At 54.0% G+C, this 23,090-nt stretch overlaps 1 protein-coding gene across 1 annotated transcript in view; it reads left to right on the forward strand.

The window, feature by feature from the left end:
* LOC116937616 (phosphatidylinositol 5-phosphate 4-kinase type-2 beta) overlaps window positions 1-22,649 on the forward strand; it is a 43,536-nt gene extending 20,887 nt beyond the window's left edge. The window contains exons 3-10 of the mRNA XM_032944773.2: window positions 748-844; window positions 9,792-9,944; window positions 11,125-11,271; window positions 15,416-15,454; window positions 16,928-17,041; window positions 18,858-19,230; window positions 19,705-19,808; window positions 20,745-22,649. Of these exons, the coding sequence (XP_032800664.1) occupies window positions 748-844; window positions 9,792-9,944; window positions 11,125-11,271; window positions 15,416-15,454; window positions 16,928-17,041; window positions 18,858-19,230; window positions 19,705-19,808; window positions 20,745-20,822 (1,105 nt within the window). The 3' untranslated portion in view covers window positions 20,823-22,649. The remainder of the gene's footprint in view (window positions 1-747; window positions 845-9,791; window positions 9,945-11,124; window positions 11,272-15,415; window positions 15,455-16,927; window positions 17,042-18,857; window positions 19,231-19,704; window positions 19,809-20,744) is intronic.
* Window positions 22,650-23,090: the final 441 nt, after the last annotated feature.

Here is a 23,090-nt window from a genome sequence, read left to right on the forward strand (position 1 = left end):
TTGAAAATTAATTTATTTTGGAACCGCTTTTTGTCCCGAGTTTGTTGTCCTTCCCCCGCACCTCCGATGAACACCGTTGGCTCCGTACGGTGCTAAGGAAATTCAACATACACATACATAACACTACCATGTGTCCTCGCTCAACGGCAAATGTGGAGCTTCATTTAGGTGTGACATGATGGCCGGTTGTTATTTCAGTCGCTCTCCTTGCCAAGCTGCGAGCGTTAAGGTATTTCACATCGTCTCCATAAAGTCCTCTCGATAAAAAAAATGTAAACTGGGCACGTATCGATGCATCGTCTCCTCCAGGAGAAGCTCTTACGCTGGCGGTATGCGTGCCGAATCGTGCGTGTGAGATTTAAAAAACCTAACGACATAAACAAGACGGTGGAAACGAGACGAAAGGAAACAGATTCCTGAATCGAATTGTAACCCAACAATTGACGATTTTGTTGCACCACTGTATGTACCGGTGTTGAACCTTTTTCGCACCGTACGTAGGCAACCGTGCTAATCGGAGGTGCAGGTGTGACTCGTCATGCACCTAAACGTGTCTAACAAAACTTTAGTTTTTGTTTACCTACGAGTCGGAGGCAAGGGGCGTTGACACGGAGCGGTGTGGAGTTGGGGTCAATCATTCAACTGCTGCTGCACACTCTGGGCGAGTGACCTGCAGTTTCCTTGACCTCTGCCCTCTCACCTGACCTTCCCCACCTGTCTCTTGCGGGCGTGTGTCTGTCGGCACAGAGAGAACATGCCCAGCCGCTTCAAGTTCAAGGAGTACTGCCCTGTGGTGTTCCGCAACCTTCGCGAGAGGTTTGGTGTCGGCGAGCAGGAGTACCTGGTGCGTGCACGGTGCATTTGGCTACGACGTTGAGTCGCAGCGAGCTGTACGGGATCGCACTGGGTCCCCGCTGAGCCACTGTACGGTGGACCACGCTAACCCACACTGAGCCGCTACGACGCACACACAAAGACGATACCTCCTGAAGGCCGGAAACGGCACATGAGGGGGTGGGTTGCCAGCACCATGCCCGACCGCCTTTGTCGACCTAGTGGAGGCCCACGTCCCGGGTCAGATAATCGTGACTGATGTTGGCCGTGAGCGTGAATAGACTTCGGGTCGCCGGGTTCGTAGCGCAGCGCGCTAACCGCTGCACCACCGCTCCCCGCGCGCACGCGTCGACAAACCCCTCCGATTAGCACGGTTGGCGACGTACGGCGCGAAAGAAGTTCAGCAAACACGCGCACACACACGCACACACACGCACACTGAACCGCACACCACACGCACCGCACTGCTCTGACAGCACAGTGATATTCTCCGTCTGTCCTCGGATGCCCTCACCACCCCCCCTCCCATACAGGCACCCGCATGGATACCAGCGAAGCGAATAAACAATAACCAAAATCCCAAAACAAGCTGTGACCCTCGAGGCTGGTGTTTGGCTCAACCCTGTAGGGTACTCCTTGTGGCTGCCTTTGCTCCAAGAGACATCGGGTGCAGTGAAAGGTTCCCGGAATTGCCGGAAACTCTGTTGCTCAGGAGTTGCTTGTCCCTGTTGGCAAAATTCTCAACCAAAAGCTCTCGCTCCGAATTCAGTGGGGGCAGTGTCCCTTGCCAGCCAATCGGAAGCGGTCGATCTAGCTCTTAGACCAATCACGGCAGAGCTATAGATCGGCTACAATTGTAAATACCGTATGTAATCCGTAATGGATTACAATATTTACAATGCCATTGTAATAATGTATTACAATGGCATGGAGTAGCTGGTGCGGTGTGAATGAAACATCACCACTGGGGAGACAAAGTTGGCCGAACGTGGTGCTGGCCACCCACCCCCTCGTGTGCCGTGCCGGACTTCATAGGTGCTGCTACTCGCTAACAGCACTTGCCCCCAGACAGTCTTAAGGCTACGCGGGGGATCTTTGTCTTTGCGCGTGATTCTGTTGCACTTAAGGATCGAATGATGAACGAGTGAATAATTTACCACAAATGAAGGTGATGAATTAGTTAATACAGGATTGGTTTCATTCACGATGCCACAGAGTTTCACAAGGGAAACGCATTACGAATGCATTATTCAGTGCACGATATTGAGTACTACACCAGCCACTGTTAACTCGTGGGTTGGGATAGAGAGAGGGAGGGAGGCTGCAGCATTGATACCGTGCAGGACAAATGTCGAAATGTGCGACGGGAGCTTCAGCCTCGCGTTGCGATGACAAGAAAATGACTCTCTAATAAATGTTGATTTAAAGCTTGCGTGACTGCAGGGAATCATATTCTTGGTTCTTTCGGTAAAGTCACGTAGAAGGGAAACAATAAAATAATAAAAAATATATAAAACAATAATATAAAACACCTGATGATGATTGCTTGTGTTGCAGTCGAAACGTCGTGAGAATTTTTTTTATATTTTTTATTATTTTATTGTTTCCCTTCTACGTGACTTTACCGAAAGAACCAAGAATTCGACTCTCAAATACCCAAAGTTAATCAAGTACAACACAAAGCACACTCGTACACAATATGAAGCAATTTCCTTCCTTTCCGCAAAACTACGCAAAGCGGAACGCACACACGCCTCTTAGTCACGCACAACACAAGCGTACACAATATGAAGCGATTCCCTTAAGCGGCACTGTACAAAACACGAAATACAGAACGTGAAACAGATGCCTCAGTAACACCGCACGAACACGTTATCTCTCCGTGTTACCCTCAGTTGTGTTATTGGGGGGCTGCTCCATACGCTGTATATACTGTACTGTATATTGTATGTGTAGGGGGTGTGTATGTGTGTGGGGGGGGAGCGGTGACTCTGTGGTTAGCGCACTGCATTACGAACCCGGCCACCGAATCTCGATTCCCGCTCACGGTCTCATAGCAGTGGAAAACATTCCCACCGGTCTTCGGTCTCTCCTAGGTCGACTCGGCCGAAAGCGAGTACCTGGTGCGGTGTGTAAACATCAGCACTGGGGAGACAAAGGCGGCCGGGCGTGGTCGTGGGCACACCAGCCCTCCTCGTGTGCCATTCCTGGCCTGCGTAGGTCCTGCTCGCTAGCAGCGCTTGCGCCGACAGTCTGCAGCTGAAGGCCATACGGGGAGAGATATTTGTAAATGCACACCGCATGAAATATGAATGCTCGCAGTAAAACAGAAACGGTTTTGTCGACGAAAGATTGATTCCGGACGAAGCTTCCTGCCAGAGGGAAGGTGGAGGGGGGGGCTAGCGGTGGGTTGTGGTTTCTGCACGAGGTGCAGACAGCCATACAGGGTGGCCCGCAAGTCAGGACACACATAGGGGTTACGAGCTTTTTTGCCCGTCCATGGACGGGTGAATATTGCAGTAAATCTGAAATATTCAATAGAAAAATTGTTCATCTCATGATTATTAATTGAATATTAATGAAGGGGGGGGGGCTCTTTTGCAGTGACGTCACGCACGGATGAAGCACTATGCTGCGTCAATTTATTTTTTGAAGCGATTTTGCATAATAAATTAGTTAATTCATCTTTGCGCTCCTGTAAAAATCCACCCACTCATGAATATTAATGAGGGGGGGGGGGCTCGTGTGGAGTGACGTCATTGGGGGTGGGCCTCATGTTGAGTGACGTCACGGGCGGGACGGACAGATTTCTGGGTGATTATAGTAGGTGATTTCACATAGGGTGTATTGACCTTTGGGGCAACCCCTGTTCACACACACAGCTAGGTACGTGAACACGCACGCTTACACAGCTATGCACACACACACACAACTACATGCACACATACATAGGTACACACAAACAGATATGGCTACATGAAGACAAAGATCCCCCGTATAGTCTTAACAGACTGTTGTGGCAAGTGCTGTTAGCGAGCACTTATGACGGCCGGCACGGGGCACGAGGAGGTTTGGTGGCCAGCACCAGGCACGGCCTCCTTGGACTCACCAGTGGCGATGTTTACACAGCGCAGCAGGTACTCATTTCAGGTTGAGTCCACCTAGGGGGAGGCCCGGGACCTGTTCAGATTATCGTCACCGGTGTTGGTGACCGTGAGCGGGAATCGAACTTGGGTCTGCCTGGTTCATCGCTCAGCGCGCTGACCGCTACAAAGACAAAGGTCCGCCCGTATAGCGCTGGAAGAATGTTGGGGCAAGTGCTGTTAGCAAGCACCACTGCACTCCCACGAACACACTCACGCGTGCATGCACACACACACGTTAGGCAAGCATAACTAGTAACGTGTGTGTGACACATACAACTGTGCCAGGAGCCATAGCTGGTTGTGCGTGTACCTGATCCCCCTGCACCGTGACACCCGGATTACCCCCCTGCATGTTGAGGAGGCCGCAGCTCCGAGCTCTTAGCACCGACCCTCGGTAACCTTCACGCCACATAAATACACGCGCCCAAAATAACCTTCACACGCGCGTGCGCACCCTCTAGCACGCACACATACATACACACACGCGTGGGCACCCTCTAGCACACACACGCGCGCGCACTCTAGCACACACACACGTGCGCACCCTCTAGCATACACACACACACACGTGTGCACCCTCTAGCACACACACACACACACGCGCACTCTAGCACACACATGCACATGCGTGCACCCTCTAGCACACACACATACACATGCACATGCGTGCACCCTCTAACACATACACGTGCACGTGTGTGCGAGTGTGTGTGCTAGGGAGCGATAGTGTAGCGGTTAGCGCGCTGCGCTATGAACCTGGCGACCCGGGTTCGATTCCCGCTCACGGCCAACACCAGTGACGATTATCTGAACCGGTCCCGGGCCTCTCCTAGGTCGACTCAGCCTCAAATGAGTACCTGGTGTGGTGTGTAAACATTGCCACGAGGGAGACAAAGGCGGTCGGGCGTGGTGCTGGCCACCCACCCCCTCGTGTACCGTTCCGGCCTTCATAGGTGCTCGCTAACAGCACTTGCCCCTACAGTCTGTTAAGGCTATATGGGGGATCTTTGTCTTTTGTGTGTGTGCACGCATGATATGCTTACAAAACGTGGAGCCCTCTTAAAGGAATATCTGCGCCGGTTTGAAACATTCAGGCTGGCCTGCCTACAATCCATCTTGGCTTCAACCAGACTGGATTGTGTGAGGAACTTGCACATCCTTGAAAGACTTGGACACAGTGCCATCCGTGAGCTCTTTCGGCAGACGAGGCTGTGTTGGCTGGGTTACGTAGCACGGATTCCCAGTCACCACATTCCAAAGTAGCTTCTGTTTGGCTGGATAGGGTGGGCTAAACGGACATGGCACGAGCTAGAAAAGAGATGGGCTGATGTGGTACAGAAGGATGTGGAGCTGATTGGAGCCAGTTGCCCTCCAACAGGGCAATGGAGCGATGCTCACAACAACGAGCGTAGCGCCAGGTGGCCAACCCATGGCACCTGCTGGCTCTGTTCCGTGACCTATCAGCCTTCGACACTTGACGAGGCCTCGAAGTGCACCTGGCCTGGCACAGGAGCCGTGGTGACGTCACATGCCACTTAGTGGGGAACGGCGGTTGTGGCTGTTGTTTTGTGTCCATGATTCTGTGCGTGCGTGTCTGTGAGTCTGTCCTTGTGCGTGTGCCGTCTGCACACTTCCCCGTGCTGCTGACCTGGCAAAATCCGTGCTTGTTTTAGTAAATCGCCACGTGGTGCCAAATGCGCTCCCGAGGGCGGCGTTACAAATCGCAAACAACAAAAAAACCAACCCGAGCGTCGCGCCTAACGGAACGGAGTAGAAGAAAAACAAACTCCTCTGCCGCTTGAAAACCCTCGTGTCTGTTGTCAGGCGGAGAGAGGCAAAGGTGGTGGTCAGGGTCGTGTGGCACGAACGCAATTGCCCACCCCGCATGGGCAACACGTCAGGCTTTTTGATAGGCGCTCGCGAACGGCCTACAGTGAGGGAAAAAAAGTATTTGATCACCTGCTGATTTTTGTATGTTTGCCCACTGACAAAGAAATTATCAGTCTATAATTTTAATGGTAGGTTTATTTGAACAGTGAGACAGAATAACAACAAAAAAATCCAGAAAAACGCATGTCAAAAATGTTATAAATTGATTTGCATTTTAATGAGGGAAATAAGTATTTAACCCCCTCTCAATCATAAAGATTTCTGGCTCCCAGGTGTCTTTTATACAGGTAACGAGCTGAGATTAGGAACACACTCTTAAAGGGAGTGCTCCTAATCTCAGCTTGTTACATGTATAAAAGACACCTGTCCACAGAAGCAATCAAACAATCAGATTCCAAACGCTCCACCATGGCCAAGATCAAAGAGGTCTCCAAGGATGTCAGGGTCAAGATTGTAGACCTACACAAGGCTGGAATGGGCTACAAGACCATTGCCAAGCAGCTTGGTGAGAAGGTGACAACAGTTGGTGCGATTATTCACAAATGGAAGAAACACAAAAGAACTGTCAATCTCACTCGGCCTGGGGCTCCATGCAAGATCTCACCTCGTGGAGTTGCAATGATCATGAGAACGGTGAGGAATCAGCCCAGAACTACACGGGAGGATCTTGTCAATGATCTCAAGGCAGCTGGGACCACAGTCACCAAGAAAACAATTGGTAACACACTACGCCGTGAAGGACTGAAATCCTTCAGCGCCCGCAAGGTCCGCCTGCTCAAGAAAGCACATATACATGCCCATCTGAAGTTTGCCAATGAACATCTGAATGATTCAGAGGACAACTGGATGAAAGTGTTGTGGTCAGATGAGACCAAAACGGAGCTCTTTGGCATCAACTCAACTCGCTGTGTTTGGAGGAGGAGGAATGCTGCCTATGACCCCAAGAACACCATCCCCATTGTCACACATAGAGGTGGAAACATTATGCTTTGGGGGTGTTTTTCTGCTAAGGGGACAGGACAACTTCATCGCATCAAAGGGACGATGGACGGGGCCATGTACCGTCAATTTTGGGCGAGAACCTCCTTCCCTCAGCCAGGGCATTGAAAATGGGTCGTGGATGGGTATTCCAGCATGATAATGACCCAAAACACACGGCTAAGGCAACAAAGGAGTGGCTCAAGAAGAAGCACATTAAGGTCCTGGAGTGGCCTAGCCAGTCTCCAGACCTTAATCCCATAGAAAATCTGTGGAGGGAGCTGAAGGTTCGAGTTGCCAAACGTCAGCCTCGAAACCTTAATGACTTGGAGAAGATCTGCAAAGAGGAGTGGGACAAAATCCCTCCTGAGATGTGTGCAAACCTGGTGTCCAACTCCAAGAAACGTTTGACCTCTGTGATTGCCAACAAGGGTTTTGCCACCAAGTACTAAGTCATGTTTTGCAGAGGGGGTCAAATACTTATTTCCCTCATTAAAATGCAAATTAATTTATAACATTTTTGACATGCGTTTTTCTGGAGTTTTGTTGTTGTTATTCTGTCTCTCACTGTTCAAATAAACCTACCATTAAAATTATAGGCTGATAATTTATTTGTCGGTGGGCAAACGTACAAAATCAGCAGGGGATCAAATACTTTTTGTCCCTCACTGTACTTTTTGTCCCTCACTGTACGTGTGCACTCTTCGTGAGTCGTCTGGAAAGAGTGCCGCCCAAATGTGTAACGCAAACTGAGCATTGGCGTTGCTGTGGATAATTAGTAATTAGCTCCCAGGCCGTGTGGTTTATGGGAAATGTTAATTAGTAATTAGCTCCCAGGCCGTGTGGTTGATGGGAAGTGATAATTAGTAATTAGCTCCCAGGCCGTGTAGTTGATGGGAAGTGTTAATTAGTAATTAGCTCCCAGGCCGTGTGGTTGATGGGAAGTGATAATTAGTAATTAGCTCCCAGGCCCTGTGGTTGATGGGAAGTGATAATTAGTAATTAGCTCCCAGGCCCTGTGGTTGATGGGAAGTGATAATTAGTAATTAGCTCCCAGGCCGTGTGGTTGATGGGAAGTGATAATTAGTAATTAGCTCCCAGGCCGTGTGGTTGATGGGAAGTGTTAATTAGTAATTAGCTCCCAGGCCGTGTGGTTGATGGGTAGTGATAATTAGTAATTAGCTCCCAGGCCGTGTGGTTGATGGGAAGTGTTAATTAGTAATTAGCTCCCAGACCGTGTGGTTCATGGGAAGTGTTAATTAGTAATTAGCTCCCAGGCCGTGTGGTTGATGGGAAGTGATAATTAGTAATTAGCTCCCAGGCCCTGTGGTTGATGGGAAGTGATAATTAGTAATTAGCTCCCAGGCCGTGTGGTTGATGGGAAGTGATAATTAGTAATTAGCTCCCAGGCCGTGTGGTTGATGGGAAGTGTTAATTAGTAATTAGCTCCCAGGCCGTGTGGTTGATGGGTAGTGATAATTAGTAATTAGCTCCCAGGCCGTGTGGTTGATGGGTAGTGATAATTAGTAATTAGCTCCCAGGCCGTGTAGTTGATGGGAAGTGTTAATTAGTAATTAGCTCCCAGACCGTGTGGTTGATGGGAAGTGATAATTAGTAATTAGCTCCCAGGCCGTGTGGTTGATGGGTAGTGATAATTAGTAATTAGCTCCCAGGCCGTGTAGTTGATGGGAAGTGTTAATTAGTAATTAGCTCCCAGGCCGTGTAGTTGATGGGAAGTGTTAATTAGTAATTAGCTCCCAGACCGTGTGGTTGATGGGAAGTGATAATTAGTAATTAGCTCCCAGGCCGTGTGGTTGATGGGTAGTGATAATTAGTAATTAGCTCCCAGGCCGTGTGGTTGATGGGTAGTGATAATTAGTAATTAGCTCCCAGACCGTGTGGTTTATGGGAAGTGATAATTAGTAATTAGCTCCCAGGCCGTGTGGTTTATGGGAAGTGTTAATTAGTAATTAGCTCCCAGGCCGTGTGGTTGATGGGAAGTGATAATTAGTAATTAGCTCCCAGGCCGTGTGGTTGATGGGTAGTGATAATTAGTAATTAGCTCCCAGGCCGTGTGGTTGATGGGTAGTGATAATTAGTAATTAGCTCCCAGGCCGTGTAGTTGATGGGAAGTGTTAATTAGTAATTAGCTCCCAGACCGTGTGGTTTATGGGAAGTGTTAATTAGTAATTAGCTCCCAGGCCGTGTGGTTGATGGGAAGTGATAATTAGTAATTAGCTCCCAGGCCGTGTGGTTGATGGGAAGTGTTAAAAGTACTTTTATCTTTTTTACGTGGACGGACGGATATATGAAGGAGATGTATTATCTGTGTTGTTGTATTAATGTGGATGATGATGATGATGGTGGTAGGGCGCCACGGTGGCGAGACGTTAACTCCTGCAGGAGTTTGCATGTTCTCTTTCCCCGTGGACGTGTGGATTTTTCTCCGGATCCTCCGGGTTTTCCCTCGACATTTCGAAACATGCGTTTAGAATATTTGGTTGCTATAAACTTCCAAATGAGCGACCATTTGTCGCTAGGTCGCTTCTGAGAACGAGCTATACAGCTCAGTGGGCGTTACCTGCTAAACTAAAAAAATAGTTTTAGTTTATGATCATGATGCTGCTGCTGCTGCTACTTATGATGATGCTGCTGATGATGATCGTCACGACGATGGCGGCGATGGCGATCGCAGCGAAGCTGCTCCCTGTTACCGACGCTGCTGCTGATGATGCCGATGCCATCGCTGCCACACGAATGCCGATGATAAGAAAGGACGGTAATCGTGGTGCCGCTGATGATGGCAATGCCGCCGCTGCTGATCGCTGTGCCCCTGCCGCTACGATTAACGACGATGCCGCCGCTTCTCACGACGACGCCAACGACGACGATACCGACGCCGCTGCCGGCCCGTGACGTGTCGCCCCGTCTGCGCCGGCGCAGGTCTCGCTGACGAGCCGCGCCCCGGTGAACAGCGACGCGCGAGGCCGCAGCGGCGCGCGCGTCTTCACTACGTACGACCGCCGGTTCGTGGTGAAGACCATCGTGGGGGAAGACGTGGCCGACATGCACACGATCCTCATGAAATACCACCAGGTGCGCGCGGAGAGGGGGTTTGCGCTTGCGCGCGCACCACGGTAACCGCGACGGCGATCATGACGATCGTCGTCATCGTCACGATCCATGGGGCGGATAGCCCCGGAGGAGGTGTCCACTGCACACCTTGTGATTTGTTTACACTTTCCTGTCTCTGTCTCGTGCTCAACGTCTTGGCCACATCTTTCCGGCACCGATCTCTGTCGTCGTCGTCGTCGTCGTCAAGCCATTCGCCGTTAGGTCTTCCTCTCTTTCAAGCTCCTTCCATTTATCCAAACAACGCACTTTTAATTTTCCTCTTGTCCATCGTACGTACGTGTCCAAATCGTTGCAAGTTTCCTTCTCGTCGCTGCCTGGAGCATCAGGTCGTCGTCTTCTTCTCTGTGCAATCTTTTTATTACTTTTACCTTGGTCACTCTGCGGGCCCAGATGCAGCATCCTTCTGCAGCAGTACATTTCGAGTGCCAATATCTTATTGGCACTTGTTATCATCATCATCATGATCATCATCGGATGAAGGGAGAAGATAAATAATGGGAAAAGAACGGGAATGGGAAGGAAAAACGGGAGCAAAAGGGAATCTGGAGAGGTGAGGATGGGGATGATGAGGCTGCATCAGGGCCTCTACGCTGCTGCTGCTACTGCACGTAGGAGCGATGTCTTTTTTCACAGTGGGCGGCGACTGGGAGAGGGGGTTCGCAGTGGGGGGTGGCCACACACAAGCCCCACGTGGTTCACGGGAGGCTTGAGTCGGTTGACACGTAGAGATTGAGCTCCCTCCCGCCACGCCGGGGCGTCTCGGGCTACTTTGCATCGCATCAACACATTTGAAAGGGCACCCCCAGTGGCAGCTGTTCCTGCGGGCACACAGGCGACTCAACTCCTGGCCTGCAAACGAGCAATATTTTGGCAGTAGGGGTGGCGATGATTGCTGTGTTTAATCCATATTGAGTAATTATCAGCGGGTAATTTTTGTTCGAATTTTAGCACATTTGGAGACAATGGCCTACTCTTGCCAATGATGTCAGGGGCTCTTATAATGACCGCTGTGAAGCGGACAGCACTTTACCGTGGATACCGCCGAAGTATAGCAGCACTGTGTGTGTGTGTGTGCGCGTGCGTGAGCCCGCGTGGCTCTCGCAGTGCTGACGAGCGCTGCGCGTGGCGACTCTGCCCACAGTACGTGGTGGAGTGCCACGGGAACACGCTGCTGCCGCAGTTTCTGGGGATGTACCGGCTGGGCGTGGACGGCGCCGACACCTACCTGGTGGTGACGCGCAACGTGTTCAGCCCCCACCTGAGCGTGCACTGCAAGTACGACCTCAAGGTGAGACGCCCCCCCCCCCGCCCCCAACACCGTTTAGCCTTAACAGAGGGCGCCGTGGTGGCGAGATGTTAACTACCTCGCCCGGTATGCGGGAGGTCGTGGGTTCGAATCCCGAGCCTGACGCCTGTTGTGTATTTTTGAGTTTTCGTGTCTCCCCGTGGCCTCGTGGATTTTTCTCCGGGTCTTCCCGGTTTTTCCCTCCACAATTGGAATCGAAGTGCGTTTAGAGTGTTTGGCTGCAATACATTTCAACTTGATGAGCCACTTCGTTGAGCTATCGCTTGTGATAGCCAGGTCGCTTCTGAAAAAGAGCTATTTCGCAGCTCAGTGGGCCTTAACCAGTTACATATATAGTTTAATTTTAGTAAATAGTTTAAAGTGTCCCGCGAGCTCTCCCACGCAAATCGGAGTGCCGGTCTCGGACGGCGCAAGGGGACAATGCTGGAAACAGCCCGGCCAGCGTCCGTCCCTGACGCCGGTGGTCCCCACCGCGTGGCTGCCCTCCCGGCCGGTGTGGAGAGGCTCCGGGCGGCCCTCTCGCAGAGCGGCGGCCGCGCCTCCTCGTGGCGCCCAGGAGGACCCGTAGGACCGGTCTGGGACGTGAGCTCCAAATAGGAAGCAAATGTCATCGGGAAACCTTTAAATACCACGGGGCGTGTTTGTGTGTGTACACTCGACACTGTTTGCATGATATGTCTGTGTGCGTATATTTACGTGTCTTGTGTGCTTATGTATGGTCGTGTGTGTGTGTGTATATGTATACATTGTCCAGTGTACACATTCGTAACCGCACATAAACATGATCGCATACATTCACACATACACAGAGACAAAGACATAGAACGCGTAATTACGTATCCTTGCAGACAGCCGTGCGTGCACACACCCACGCGCACACACACTCCCCAACGCTGACGTTTAACCCACCACCACTGCAACACCAGCAAATTGTTAGGGGCACAGATCCCAGTCATATAAGACGCCCCTGCTATGTGCCACAGGGTAAATTATTCTACAGGTGCCCCGATCTCAGAACATTCAGAGAGGTCACGATGGGGAAGGGGGGGACCGTTCGCCAACGAGCCGGAAGGCAGCCAGAAAACCGGCGGCCACCAACAGTTGCCCAAGCTCTGGTGCTCTCGGAGTAGCAGGGACGTGCCGCGTATGAACCCAGTCGAGTAACTTGCGGCGTAGCTTTTCAAGCGCGGCAAATTTTCGAGCTTTGGCGCCGGCACACGCGAAGGCGCCGAGGCTCTCGCGACGCCCACCGCTAAAAGCAAGCGGACGACGCCCGCGATATAAATTACTTTTATTCATTTCCATCGTTAGCACGCTCGCAGTGTTAACCTGGGCGGCCGCGCCGGATTCGAACCGGGAACCTCGGCAACAACAGCAGGCGGCTAACCGCGCCGGCGCTGGGCCCCCATCGTGCTGCGCCACCGCGAGCGGCGGCCGCCACGCGGAGGAGTGCCGTCGGCGCGGCGTCAGCGGCGTCCTCGCCGCATTCCTGTGCCCCCCCCCCCCGCCCTGCCTCACGACCACCACCCCCACCGCGGTGCCCGCAGCGCTGCCCGTGGCTCTGACGTCACGACGGGGAAGACTCGTCCTGCTGCTGCTGCTGCTGCTGCATGCTCCGTGCGTGTGTCCGCGTGTGTGGCAACGTCTCGAGAACAAACCCCCCACCCCCGTACCTCCGATTCGCACGGTTGGCTACGTACGGTGCGAAAGAAGTTAGACATACATAGAGGTGGATACACGGGTGGTTAGACAGGTAGGTGGATAGACACAGTCTGTCTGTCTGTCCACTGCTGGACGATGGCCTTCGTGTTCCACGCGGGTTGAGGGGGGATTGTTTGACCATACCTCGCCACTCTGGAGGATGCACGTGGGAGCGGAGATGTACAGTACAACAATGTTCTTTTTTTTATCCAATCTAGTGGGCTGCAGTGATCACGCAGACGGTGATAATAAAACAAATTGTTTTACTAAACCTCTCTGCTGAAAGAGAGAGATGGGGTATTCATAGCATGTTTGTTTGTTAAATGGGGCACAGATGGTCCCACACGACGCATCAACATAAATCTAGCGTCCGAGACGATTTGCCCCAAATCTCCGAAATGAAGCGCGAGTCCCCGGTAATCCATCGCTGTCGGCCGAGGCGGGGTGGCGCCAACTTCTGCGGTACAAAACGTTCCGGGGGCACCGTGGGGGGGGGGGGGGGGGAGCGGGAAAGAGGATGAAAATCTGACGATGTTAGAAGACGGCGAAAGAGAGCTGTCGTCTTCCAGTGCACTGCCTTGATCGGTGCATGAGCATCGTTGTTGTCATCATCGTCATTACACGGCTGACAAAAGCCGGGACTTCTACTGTGCCGGGAAGACTCGCACATTGCACGGGGGACAGCAGCTGCCCGCTCAACAAGAGGACAATCCTGGGTAAAACCAGGACGGGTTGCAACCCGCATAATTGTTTTTGGTGACCCAGGGTCGCTCTTGCAAATGAGACTTATTTATGAGTTCTCACCTGGCTGAACAAAATCAACTTAAACTCCTCGTTACCGATTGGTGCTGCTGCCCGTAACGGGGGCCCCGTGCCTTGCCGATGAGCCTCACCGAAGTAGAAACCGGTCCCAGCTTGCTTTGTTTACCAGACAAATGCAACCGGATAATACCAAACATGAACCAGGCGGGCGGTGACGTGAGCGTGTGCCTTGCAAGTCGGAAAGATCGTGAGGTTACTGCCGTGTTGCGTGAGGTGACCAGGTGGCTGTGGGGTCTAAACTAAACTATAAATAATGTTGACCAGGTAAGGCCCACTGAGCTACGTAGCTCTTTTACAGAAGTGGCCTGGCTGCAAATGATAGCCCAACAAAGTGGCTCATCACGTGGAAATGTGTAGCAGCCAAATACTCTAAACGCGTTATGTTGATTCTCAATGCGGAGGGAAAACCTGGAGGACCTGGAGAAAAATCCACACGACCACGGGGAGAACATTCAAACTCCAAATATACAGCAGCAGGCGTCATCAGGGTCGGGATCGAACCCACGACTTCCTGTATACCAGGCGAGGTAGTTAACATCTCCTAGCCACCGTGATGGTGATGAGAGAGAGACACGCAAACTGCATATATACAGCAGCAGGCGTCATCAGGGTCGGGATTGAACCCACGACCTCCTGTATACTAGGCGAGGTAGTTAACATCTCCTGGCCAACGTAGGGCCCCAGACACGTCTAGCGCAGTATTCGCTGCTTGGCCCCCAACGCGGCTTCTCGGGTCACGCTCAAACCTCTCGGTCACTCCCCAAGGTCTCCACCACCCCCCTCCGCATGCGTGAGTGAGCGGCTCAGCATTGGCTCTTAAAAAAGATAAATATTCATTGTATTATTCGTCGTTATAACTTGCTGACCCACCCCCGACTGGACTTCTGCGAAAGAGAGCTTCAGAGCTCGTCGAACTCGTCCGGTCCAAGTAATGATTCTGATCCGAAAGGCTCGTAGCAAAAGGGGAGGACTGTTTGTAAATGTGCCGAACAGTGGCCGATGCCTCTGTGATCACTAATCGCATCTGCGGCTCTCGTCGCTGTTGCTGCTGCTGCAGCTGCTGCTGTCTACCAATGAGTGGGGCTGGCAGCGTTGTGATTAGATTACACTGCAAACGACGCGCTGTTTGCATTTCGTTGATCTGCGATGGTTGATATTATCTTAGTGGTGAAAGCCAGCCCTGTGATTTTGCGTGTGTGTGCGTGTGCACGTATTGTATGGCTGGGAAACAGTGGCCTAGTGGTGTAAGCGCACTGCGCTACGAACCCGGCCACCTGAGTTGGATTCCCAGCCAGGGCTAGAAAGACCCATGACGAGCGATATCTGGACCGGTATTGGGCCTCCCTGAGGTCGAGTCGGCTTTCAATGAGGAGCTGGTGCGGCGTGTGAACATCAGCACTGGGGAGACAAAGGTGGCCAGGAGTGTTGCCGACCACACCGCCCACTTGTGACCTTAATAGGCGCTCGTCGATAACTCTCTTCCATGTGCCTCTCTTGTCTGTGTCTCCGTGTGTCTCCGTGTGTCTCCGTGTGGCTCCGTCTGTCTCTGTCTGTCTCCGTGTGTCTCCGTGTGTCTCCGCGTGGCTCCGTCTGTCTCCTGTAGGGCTGCACGGTGTCTCGAGAAGCCAGCGAGAAGGAGAAGGTGAGTGTTTTGCCAGCGAGTCGGTGGCCGAGGGAGTGATGGGGCGAGCGAGTCAGTGAGCGAGGGAGTGAAGGGGCGAGCGAGTCGGTGGGCGAGGGAGTGAAGGGGCGAGCGAGTCGGTGAGCGAGGGAGTGACGGGGCGAGCGAGTCAGTGAGCGAGGGAGTGAAGGGGCGAGCGAGTCGGTGGCCGAGGGAGTGAAGGGGCGAGCGAGTCAGTGAGCGAGGGAGTGAAGGGGCGAGCGAGTCGGTGAGCGAGGGAGTGAAGGGTGAGCGAGTCGGTGGGCGAGGGAGTGAAGGGGCGAGCGAGTCGGTGAGCGAGGGAGTGAAGGGGCGAGCGAGTCGGTGGGCGAGGGAGTGACGGGGTGAGCGAGTCGGTGGGCGAGGGAGTGAAGGGGCGAGCGAGTCGGTGGGCGAGGGAGTGAAGGGGCGAGCGAGTCGGTGAGCGAGGGAGTGAAGGGGCGAGCGAGTCGGTGAGCGAGGGAGTGAAGGGTGAGCGAGTCGGTGAGCGAGGGAGTGACGGGGCGAGCGAGTCGGTGAGCGAGGGAGTGACGGGGCGAGCGAGTCGGTGGGCGAGGGAGTGAAGGGTGAGCGAGTCAGTGAGCGAGGGAGTGAAGGGGCGAGCGAGTCAGTGAGCGAGGGAGTGAAGGGGTGAGCGAGTCGGTGAGCGAGGGAGTGAAGGGGCGAGCGAGTCGGTGAGCGAGGGAGTGACGGGGCGAGCGAGTCGGTGAGCGAGGGAGTGACGGGGCGAGCGAGTCGGTGGGTGGTCGAACAAAGACGGTGGTCACCGCATCGCGCGCTGTCAGATGCGCTTCTGTGGCCGTCTGGAGCGTTCTTTCATCCGATATTCAGAAGCCACTGGGAGCTATGCCCTTTTAAATAATTTAGATTGAAAACGTATTTCTTTAGAACTGCTTTTTGTGTTTAGTTTGCTGTCCTTCACCGAGACCTCCGATGAGCACGGTTGGTTACGTACGGTGCGGAAGATCAACATACGTACAGTGAAGGTGTTAGCGAGCGGTTGTGTGAGTTGGCGGGTGAGTGGGTGAGGGAGTGATGGTGGATCGTGTTTGTTAAAAAAAAAAGAATTTTTGTACGCCGGTCTTGGCTGAATTGTGTGCAAACTTGATTCAACATCACGTTCGTTGTACACGTAGTTCAATATATACCTTTTGTATTACACGCCGTAGCCCCCTCGCCCCTGCCACCCCCCATAAGCCAGCCTTGCATTACGAAACTAAAAACAAAAATGTTACATAACGGATGTCTTTCGTATCCAATCAACACAATCGCATCCGAGACTTACGTCCTCCGAGGAGATGGAGCGATTAAATCAGTTGAGGTGCAGCGGGTGCCAGGTGGAGTATTTACATGGCAGGATTTCTTGCTTTTCACACCTTCTCTCTATTTGTGTCTCTCTCTCTCTCCATGTCTCCTCTGTCTCTCTGTGTGTCTCTCTTGCCCGTGGCCACACAGGCCAAGGACCTTCCAACATTCAAGGACAACGACTTCATCAACGAGAAGCAGAAGATTGTCATCGGTGAGGAGGACAAGAAGGCCTTCCTGGAGAAGCTCAGGAGGGATGTGGAGGTGATGGTGCCACTCATCCATCCACCCACTCACCCACCCACTCAATCACTCACCCACCCACTCAATCACTCACCTACCCACTCAATCACTCACCCACCCACTCAATCACCCACCCACTCAATCACTCACCTACCCACCCAGCTTGCATAAACTACGCTGAAAAAAAATCTGGATGATTATGATTGACGACTATGACGCTCATTATGCAGTGGACAAGCTGCGCCCCTTAACTCTATCATGGTTGTGTGAGATAATGAAGTTAACAGACTAATCACAATTGCAACCAGTTTAATCTCCTTATTTAAACGACGAGCTTTCTGCTTTTGTTATATACAGAGGTATCTGAGTTGGACGCCTATATTTACCACGAATCCGAGAGGGGCGGTCGGGGGTGGAGGGGGGAGGGCCTTCGAGCTGCTTGGGGACGCTAAGCCTGTGCTTGCTTAGCTGGGTGGCCGGCACGCGCCAGCACCGTTGGCTTGGGGTGAGCTCCAAGATGCCGGCGGTGGCGGGGGACACTTTTTTTTGGGGGGGGGGGGAGGGGTATTTTTATCCGTCTGGCGCCCGCGCCTTCTTAGCGCGGGCCGAGAGCCGCGCGGTGATTTAGCCGCCGTGCGAACCGCCTGACTCCGCACCCAGATGCGTGCGCTGACGGGTGCGTGGGTGCGTGCGTGCCTGTGTGTTAGGCGTGCCCTCCAACAGCCCCATGCGCGCTAATCGCGTGTGCAACGGCCATTGACTCTCTCGTACGCAGAGCAGGTGGGAAAGTGCTGCCCCCCCCCGCACCCCGCACCCCCTGCCGGCCCCCTACTGTGGATAAGTGGTCACTTGAAGGGACCTCAGAGGTAGCTCCGTGATATCTGCTTCCGTGGGCCGTCGTCGTCCGAACACGGAGGGTTGCACTGTTCGGCGAGAGATTTCGACCAAGCACCGATTGCCCGATCTGGAAATTCAATAGGCAACCGTTCTTAACGTGGTTATGAACGTAGCAGCCTCTAGTGGCTGAGATATTCCCGGTCATCCCTGGGTTCAATATGAAAAACGGTGCGGTAGCCCGTAATAAACTTCCGCACAATACCGGTACCGGAACTCGGTTCGATTCCTGCCGCACGAACACAGCCAATGTCAACTCCCGGACTTGTTCCGGGTCAAACTCGGGCAGGTGTCGACCCCGAGGCTGGCCTGAAAACACGTGGTGGCGGCAGCTGTCACGTCATGCTGGTTCGTGTTACGCTACTGGCTGGAGTGGTGCAGCTGTGCCACCTGCCGGAGCCTCCTCCTGCTCCTCGCAAATCGTCGCTCTTGAGCGCACGTGGGGGAGAGAGGGGGGGGGCGGTGGTGGAGATCGAGCGGTGGCGCAGTGGTTGGCACACGCTGCACTGTGAGCCGGCTACCTGAGTTGGATTGCCGGCCGTGGTTAAATGTTAGTGGCGAGTGAAATCTCAACCACTGCTGCTGCACTGCTACTGCTGCCCCGGCCGCGGTGTTAGGGCTTGCACACTGGGCATGCACCTGGGGGGGTGGCTGGCTTGACCCCTCCCGGCGTGGCAATTGAGAAAATTAGGCCGGTTTTATACGTCTCCCCTACCCCTCCCCCCCCCACCACCACCGGTATCCACTCAGCAGTGTAAATTGGTGCACCGTAGCCGATCAGTGGGTCTCTGGTGGCGAGGTCAACCGTGGGCACTCCTCCACCTCTTCCATGCAACGTGGAAGAGCAGGCCAAGCCACAGCGGCCCCACCCCCCGCAGGCGGCAGGAGTGAGCGGGCGCTTGCAGGGGCTGCGCCTCGACGCCCGTCCGTCGCGTGCGCTCAGTTTCTGGTGCAGCTCAAGATGATGGGCTACAGCCTCCTGGTGGGCATCTACGACGTGGAGGCGGGCGACCAGGACGAGGAGGACGACGAGGCGGACGACGACTACGAGGACGACGAGGAGGAGGAGGAGACCAAGGAGGCGGAGGCGGAGCAGGAGGAGGAGGAGCGGCGGCGCCGCGGTTGGCGCAAGGGGAGCAGGGTCGGCCGCGGCAGCGTGGACGCCGCCAATGGCACCGCGGCACGCGGGGGAGCGGGGGGGGCCGCCTCGCCGGAGGGCGGCGGGGGGGGCGCCGTCGCCGGCTCTTCCGGCGCCGCGGCCGGCGGCGCCGCTCCCTCGGGCACTGCCAGGATCTACGCCATCGTCGCACACGAGAGTACGGCCGTCTGCGTGTGTGTCACTGTGTGTGTGTGTAGGTGTGTGTGTGTGTGGGGAGCGGTAGTGTAGCGGTTAGCGCTACGCTGCGCTATGAACCTGGCGGACCCGGGTTCGATTCCCGCTCACGGCCAACACCGGTGACGATTATCTGAACCGGTCCCGGGCCTCCCCTAGGTCGACTCAGCCTCAAATGAGTACCTGGTGCAATGTATAAACATTGCCACTAGGGAGACAAAGGCGGTCGGGCGTGGTGCTGGCCACCCACATCACCGTCTGCCGTTCCAGCCTTCATAGGTGCTCGCGAACAGCACTTGCCCCTACAGTCTGTTAAGGCTACACGGGGGATCTTTGTTTTGTGTGCGCGCGTGCGTGGTGGCGTAGCAGTTAGCGCCACGCTGCGCTACGAACCCCTGGCGACCCGGGTTCGGTTCCCGATCACAGCCGGTGCCTAAAGCCGGTCTCTCGCTCACAGGTGCCGGCCGCAAGGAAGTCTACTACATGGGCATCATCGACATCCTCACCCACTACGATGCCAAGAGGAAGGCGGCGCACGCAGCCAAGACCGTCAAGAACAGGGTGAGGCCGAGAGCTGGCCACCTTTGCCTGCGCGACGAACCCGGCGACCCCAGTTCGATTCTGACGACCACCAACAACACCGGTGACGATTATCTCAACTGGTCCTGGGATTCCCCTCGGTCGACTCGGCCTCAAATGAGTACCTGGGGCAGTGGGTAAACCGCCACTGGGGAGACAAAGGTGGCTGGGCACGGTGTTGGCCACCCACCACCCCCTCGTGTGCCGTGCCAGTCCTCGTAGGTGCTCACGAACAGCGCTTGCCCCAACGGCCTGTAAAGGATATCACGGCGGATCTTTGTCTTTGGAGCGGTAGTGTTGCGCTAAGCGCACTGTGCGACGAATCCGGCGACCCGAGCTCAATTTCCGCTCACGGCCAACAATCGGTGATTATCTGAACCGATCCTGGGAATCCTCTAGGTCGACTGAGCCTCAAATGAATGGCTGGGGCAGTGTGTAAACATCGCCACTAGGGAGACAAAGGTGGCCGGGCGTGGTGTTGGCCACTCACCCCCTCGTGTGCCGTGCCGACCTTCATAGGTGTTCACTAACAGCACTCGCCCCAACAGTCTCCTAAAGCTATAAAGGGGGATCTTTCATGTCTCGTTTATTTGTGCGACTGCGAATTTTTACACGTATGTGCGGATGTGTTTGCGCGCACTGTATTCATTCCTGGCCGTGCACACCACCACAGTGACCAGTGACGATATCACGTCTTGTTGCCGAGTGCAGCGTGTAAGCAGGGGAACACTTGGGGAGACGAAGGCGGTCTGGTGCAAGGCTTTTGGCCACACCGCCAGCCACATCCTTGTGCCGCTCCAGCCTTTATCGGCGCTCGCCAACAGAACTCGCTCCAGCGGTCTGCGAAGGCCAAACCGCGGTGGCCGTTTCGTGAGCCGTGCCCGCTGTGCCCGCTGTGCCCTGTGTGCGTGTGTGCAGGCCGGAGCCGTCTCCACCGTCAACCCGGAGCAGTACTCGAAGCGCTTCCTGGACTTCATGGACAGCATCCTGGAGTGAGCACCGGAGCGTCGGCGTTGCAGAGTGCCAATAGCCCCCAGCGGGGTGGGGGGGGGGGGAGAAGAGGCTTGTGGTCTGCCTCTGGTGATGATGCTTGTGGGAGAATGTTGAGACATAGAAGTCCTGACGAGTGGGGGGATTTGGATAAACCTGCGGGTATCGTGATAACAACCGTCGGTGGCTTGACATGGGCCCTGGTACCAGGGATTAAGTGAGGCCTCCCCCCCCCTCTTCTTCTGGGCCCTGGTGCAATTGCACCGCCTGCACATTTGCCAGCTACGCCGCTGACCAGCGTCACCGATCCCCAAAAAGTGCTTTTAAATATAAAGAATAGCAACACCTTGGTGCTGCTTAAAGAGATGGTGGAACCGCAATGCTTAGGAATTAACGATCTCGGTTTACCGCTTGGGCACCGACATGACCTCGACATTTCACAGCGTTGCTTTTCAAAAAGCAAGCCCCGGTGAGCGGGGCGATACCCCGTGATTAGACGATTATTATTGCATGCATTTCTCAATCTGTCCCGCGTCTCTGCGAGGACACCTGGTGGTTTGATTTGGGACAAGGGGATGGCTCAAAGCCTCCTGTGGCTGCAGTAGAATGAGTGCCTATCAAGCACTCGGGGGGGGGGGGGGGGTGCTGGGGTGCTGGGAGAGTCCCCCAGGGTGGGTGTTGTGGGTAATTCTACGACTGTGTACGTTTCCACGGTTTTTCGCGACATGGCTCTCCGATGGGTGTTTTCGGCTCGTCATACCGCGTTTCGTGCGGCACGCTGTCAAACGGTTTGCGCGTCACTTGCTGGGAGCTTCTTTGCGAAACGAATTCCGTTTCTCGTCCAGCCAACGGACCGAAAACGTCGGACATCGTGCCGAACATCGCGCCGGACATCACGCGGTTGAACCCGAAAACGCATCGGAGCACGCATAACGCTACGCGCCGTGTAAACGTACTCTCTCGGTTGTCTTACCCGTGCATCTCATCAGCTCGGATATCGAACATTGCTATCCTACCAGTATACATCTCAACACCCCTGCCCATCATTCACGGCCTACTCCGGTAACCAGTCGACGAGGTTGTTGGGGGGGGGGGGGGAAGAGCACCTTTGTCCGCACGCGCGCAAACGCAACGCCGCCTCGTGGTGTTCGTGGCGTCCCCGTGGCGTGTTCGTGGCGTCCCGATTCCGTGGTCATACGTGCCATTTGTTGCAAGTTTACCGCTCGTGGTTACATATATATTTTTTAAAATACTGCACACGCTTGTGCTCGCTGCAGTCACCGGGCGGGAGCGGCTCTCCCAAGCCGGAGGCTGCCAAGGGGTTTGTCGTCGTTGTCGTCGTGCGAGCGTTCCCGCTGGAGGTCATCCATGGTGGGTTACCGAAAGTTTTTGGTGACTTGCACTGACAACACAAGCGGCGCCATTGCGTTTACCCCTTGTTCGTGAAGAGACTCACCGGCGCAAGCGACTACGGGGCGTCCTGGGCTCACCCTGGGCTCACCCTTGGCTCACCCTGGGCTCACCCTGGGCTCACCCTGGGCTCACCCTGGGCTCACCCTTGGCTCACCCTGGGCTCACCCTGGGCTCACCCTGGGCTCACCCTGGGCTCTCTTGCCGCTCCGCTTCTGCAGTCCTCCCAAAGCGCATCTCACAACTGCAAGGTGTAAACTACTCTCTCGTGTTTTCATGCCATCAAGTATTCTTGCTGCTGTTACACTGACTTAACCCCCCCCCCCACACGCTTTTTTTCTTGAATATCTGCTGCCACCCCAAAGTGGCAATTTTATTGTATTTATACGTTTTATGTTGTAAATATAGTTTTAAAAATCCGAATGTTGTCCCTACTCTTTTTGGGCAAATGGTAATGTTGATTCGTAATAATTCCTACATCGGTGGAATCGTGCACACGTGAATGGATGTTTTTCGATTCGTGGTTTGCAAGTCCTTCCCCGGCACCTCCCCAGCGCAACACTCATTTAAGGCCGAGTAGACCTATTGCAGTCCAACATTCGGGTCAGATAATTAGCAAAGCTGATGAGCGTGAATTGAACTTGGGTCACCGGGTTCGTAGCACAGCGCGCTAACCAATACATCACCGCTCCCCACATGCACACATTGGCACACATTGACACACCCCTCCGATTAGCACGGTGGGCTATGTACAGTGCGAAAGAAGTTCAACATATAAGACCCCAGCAGCCACTGGAGGTGCTACATTCGCCATTCAAAAAAAACACATTTCTGGAACAGTTACCACAATCAATGTCTTGTACA

The sequence above is a fragment of the Petromyzon marinus genome, chromosome 4 (genome assembly GCF_048934315.1).
Source record: "Petromyzon marinus isolate PM22_M1 ecotype Great Lakes invasive population chromosome 4, UKy_Petmar_22M1.pri1.0, whole genome shotgun sequence".
Classification (NCBI taxonomy): Eukaryota; Metazoa; Chordata; class Hyperoartia; order Petromyzontiformes; family Petromyzontidae; genus Petromyzon; species Petromyzon marinus.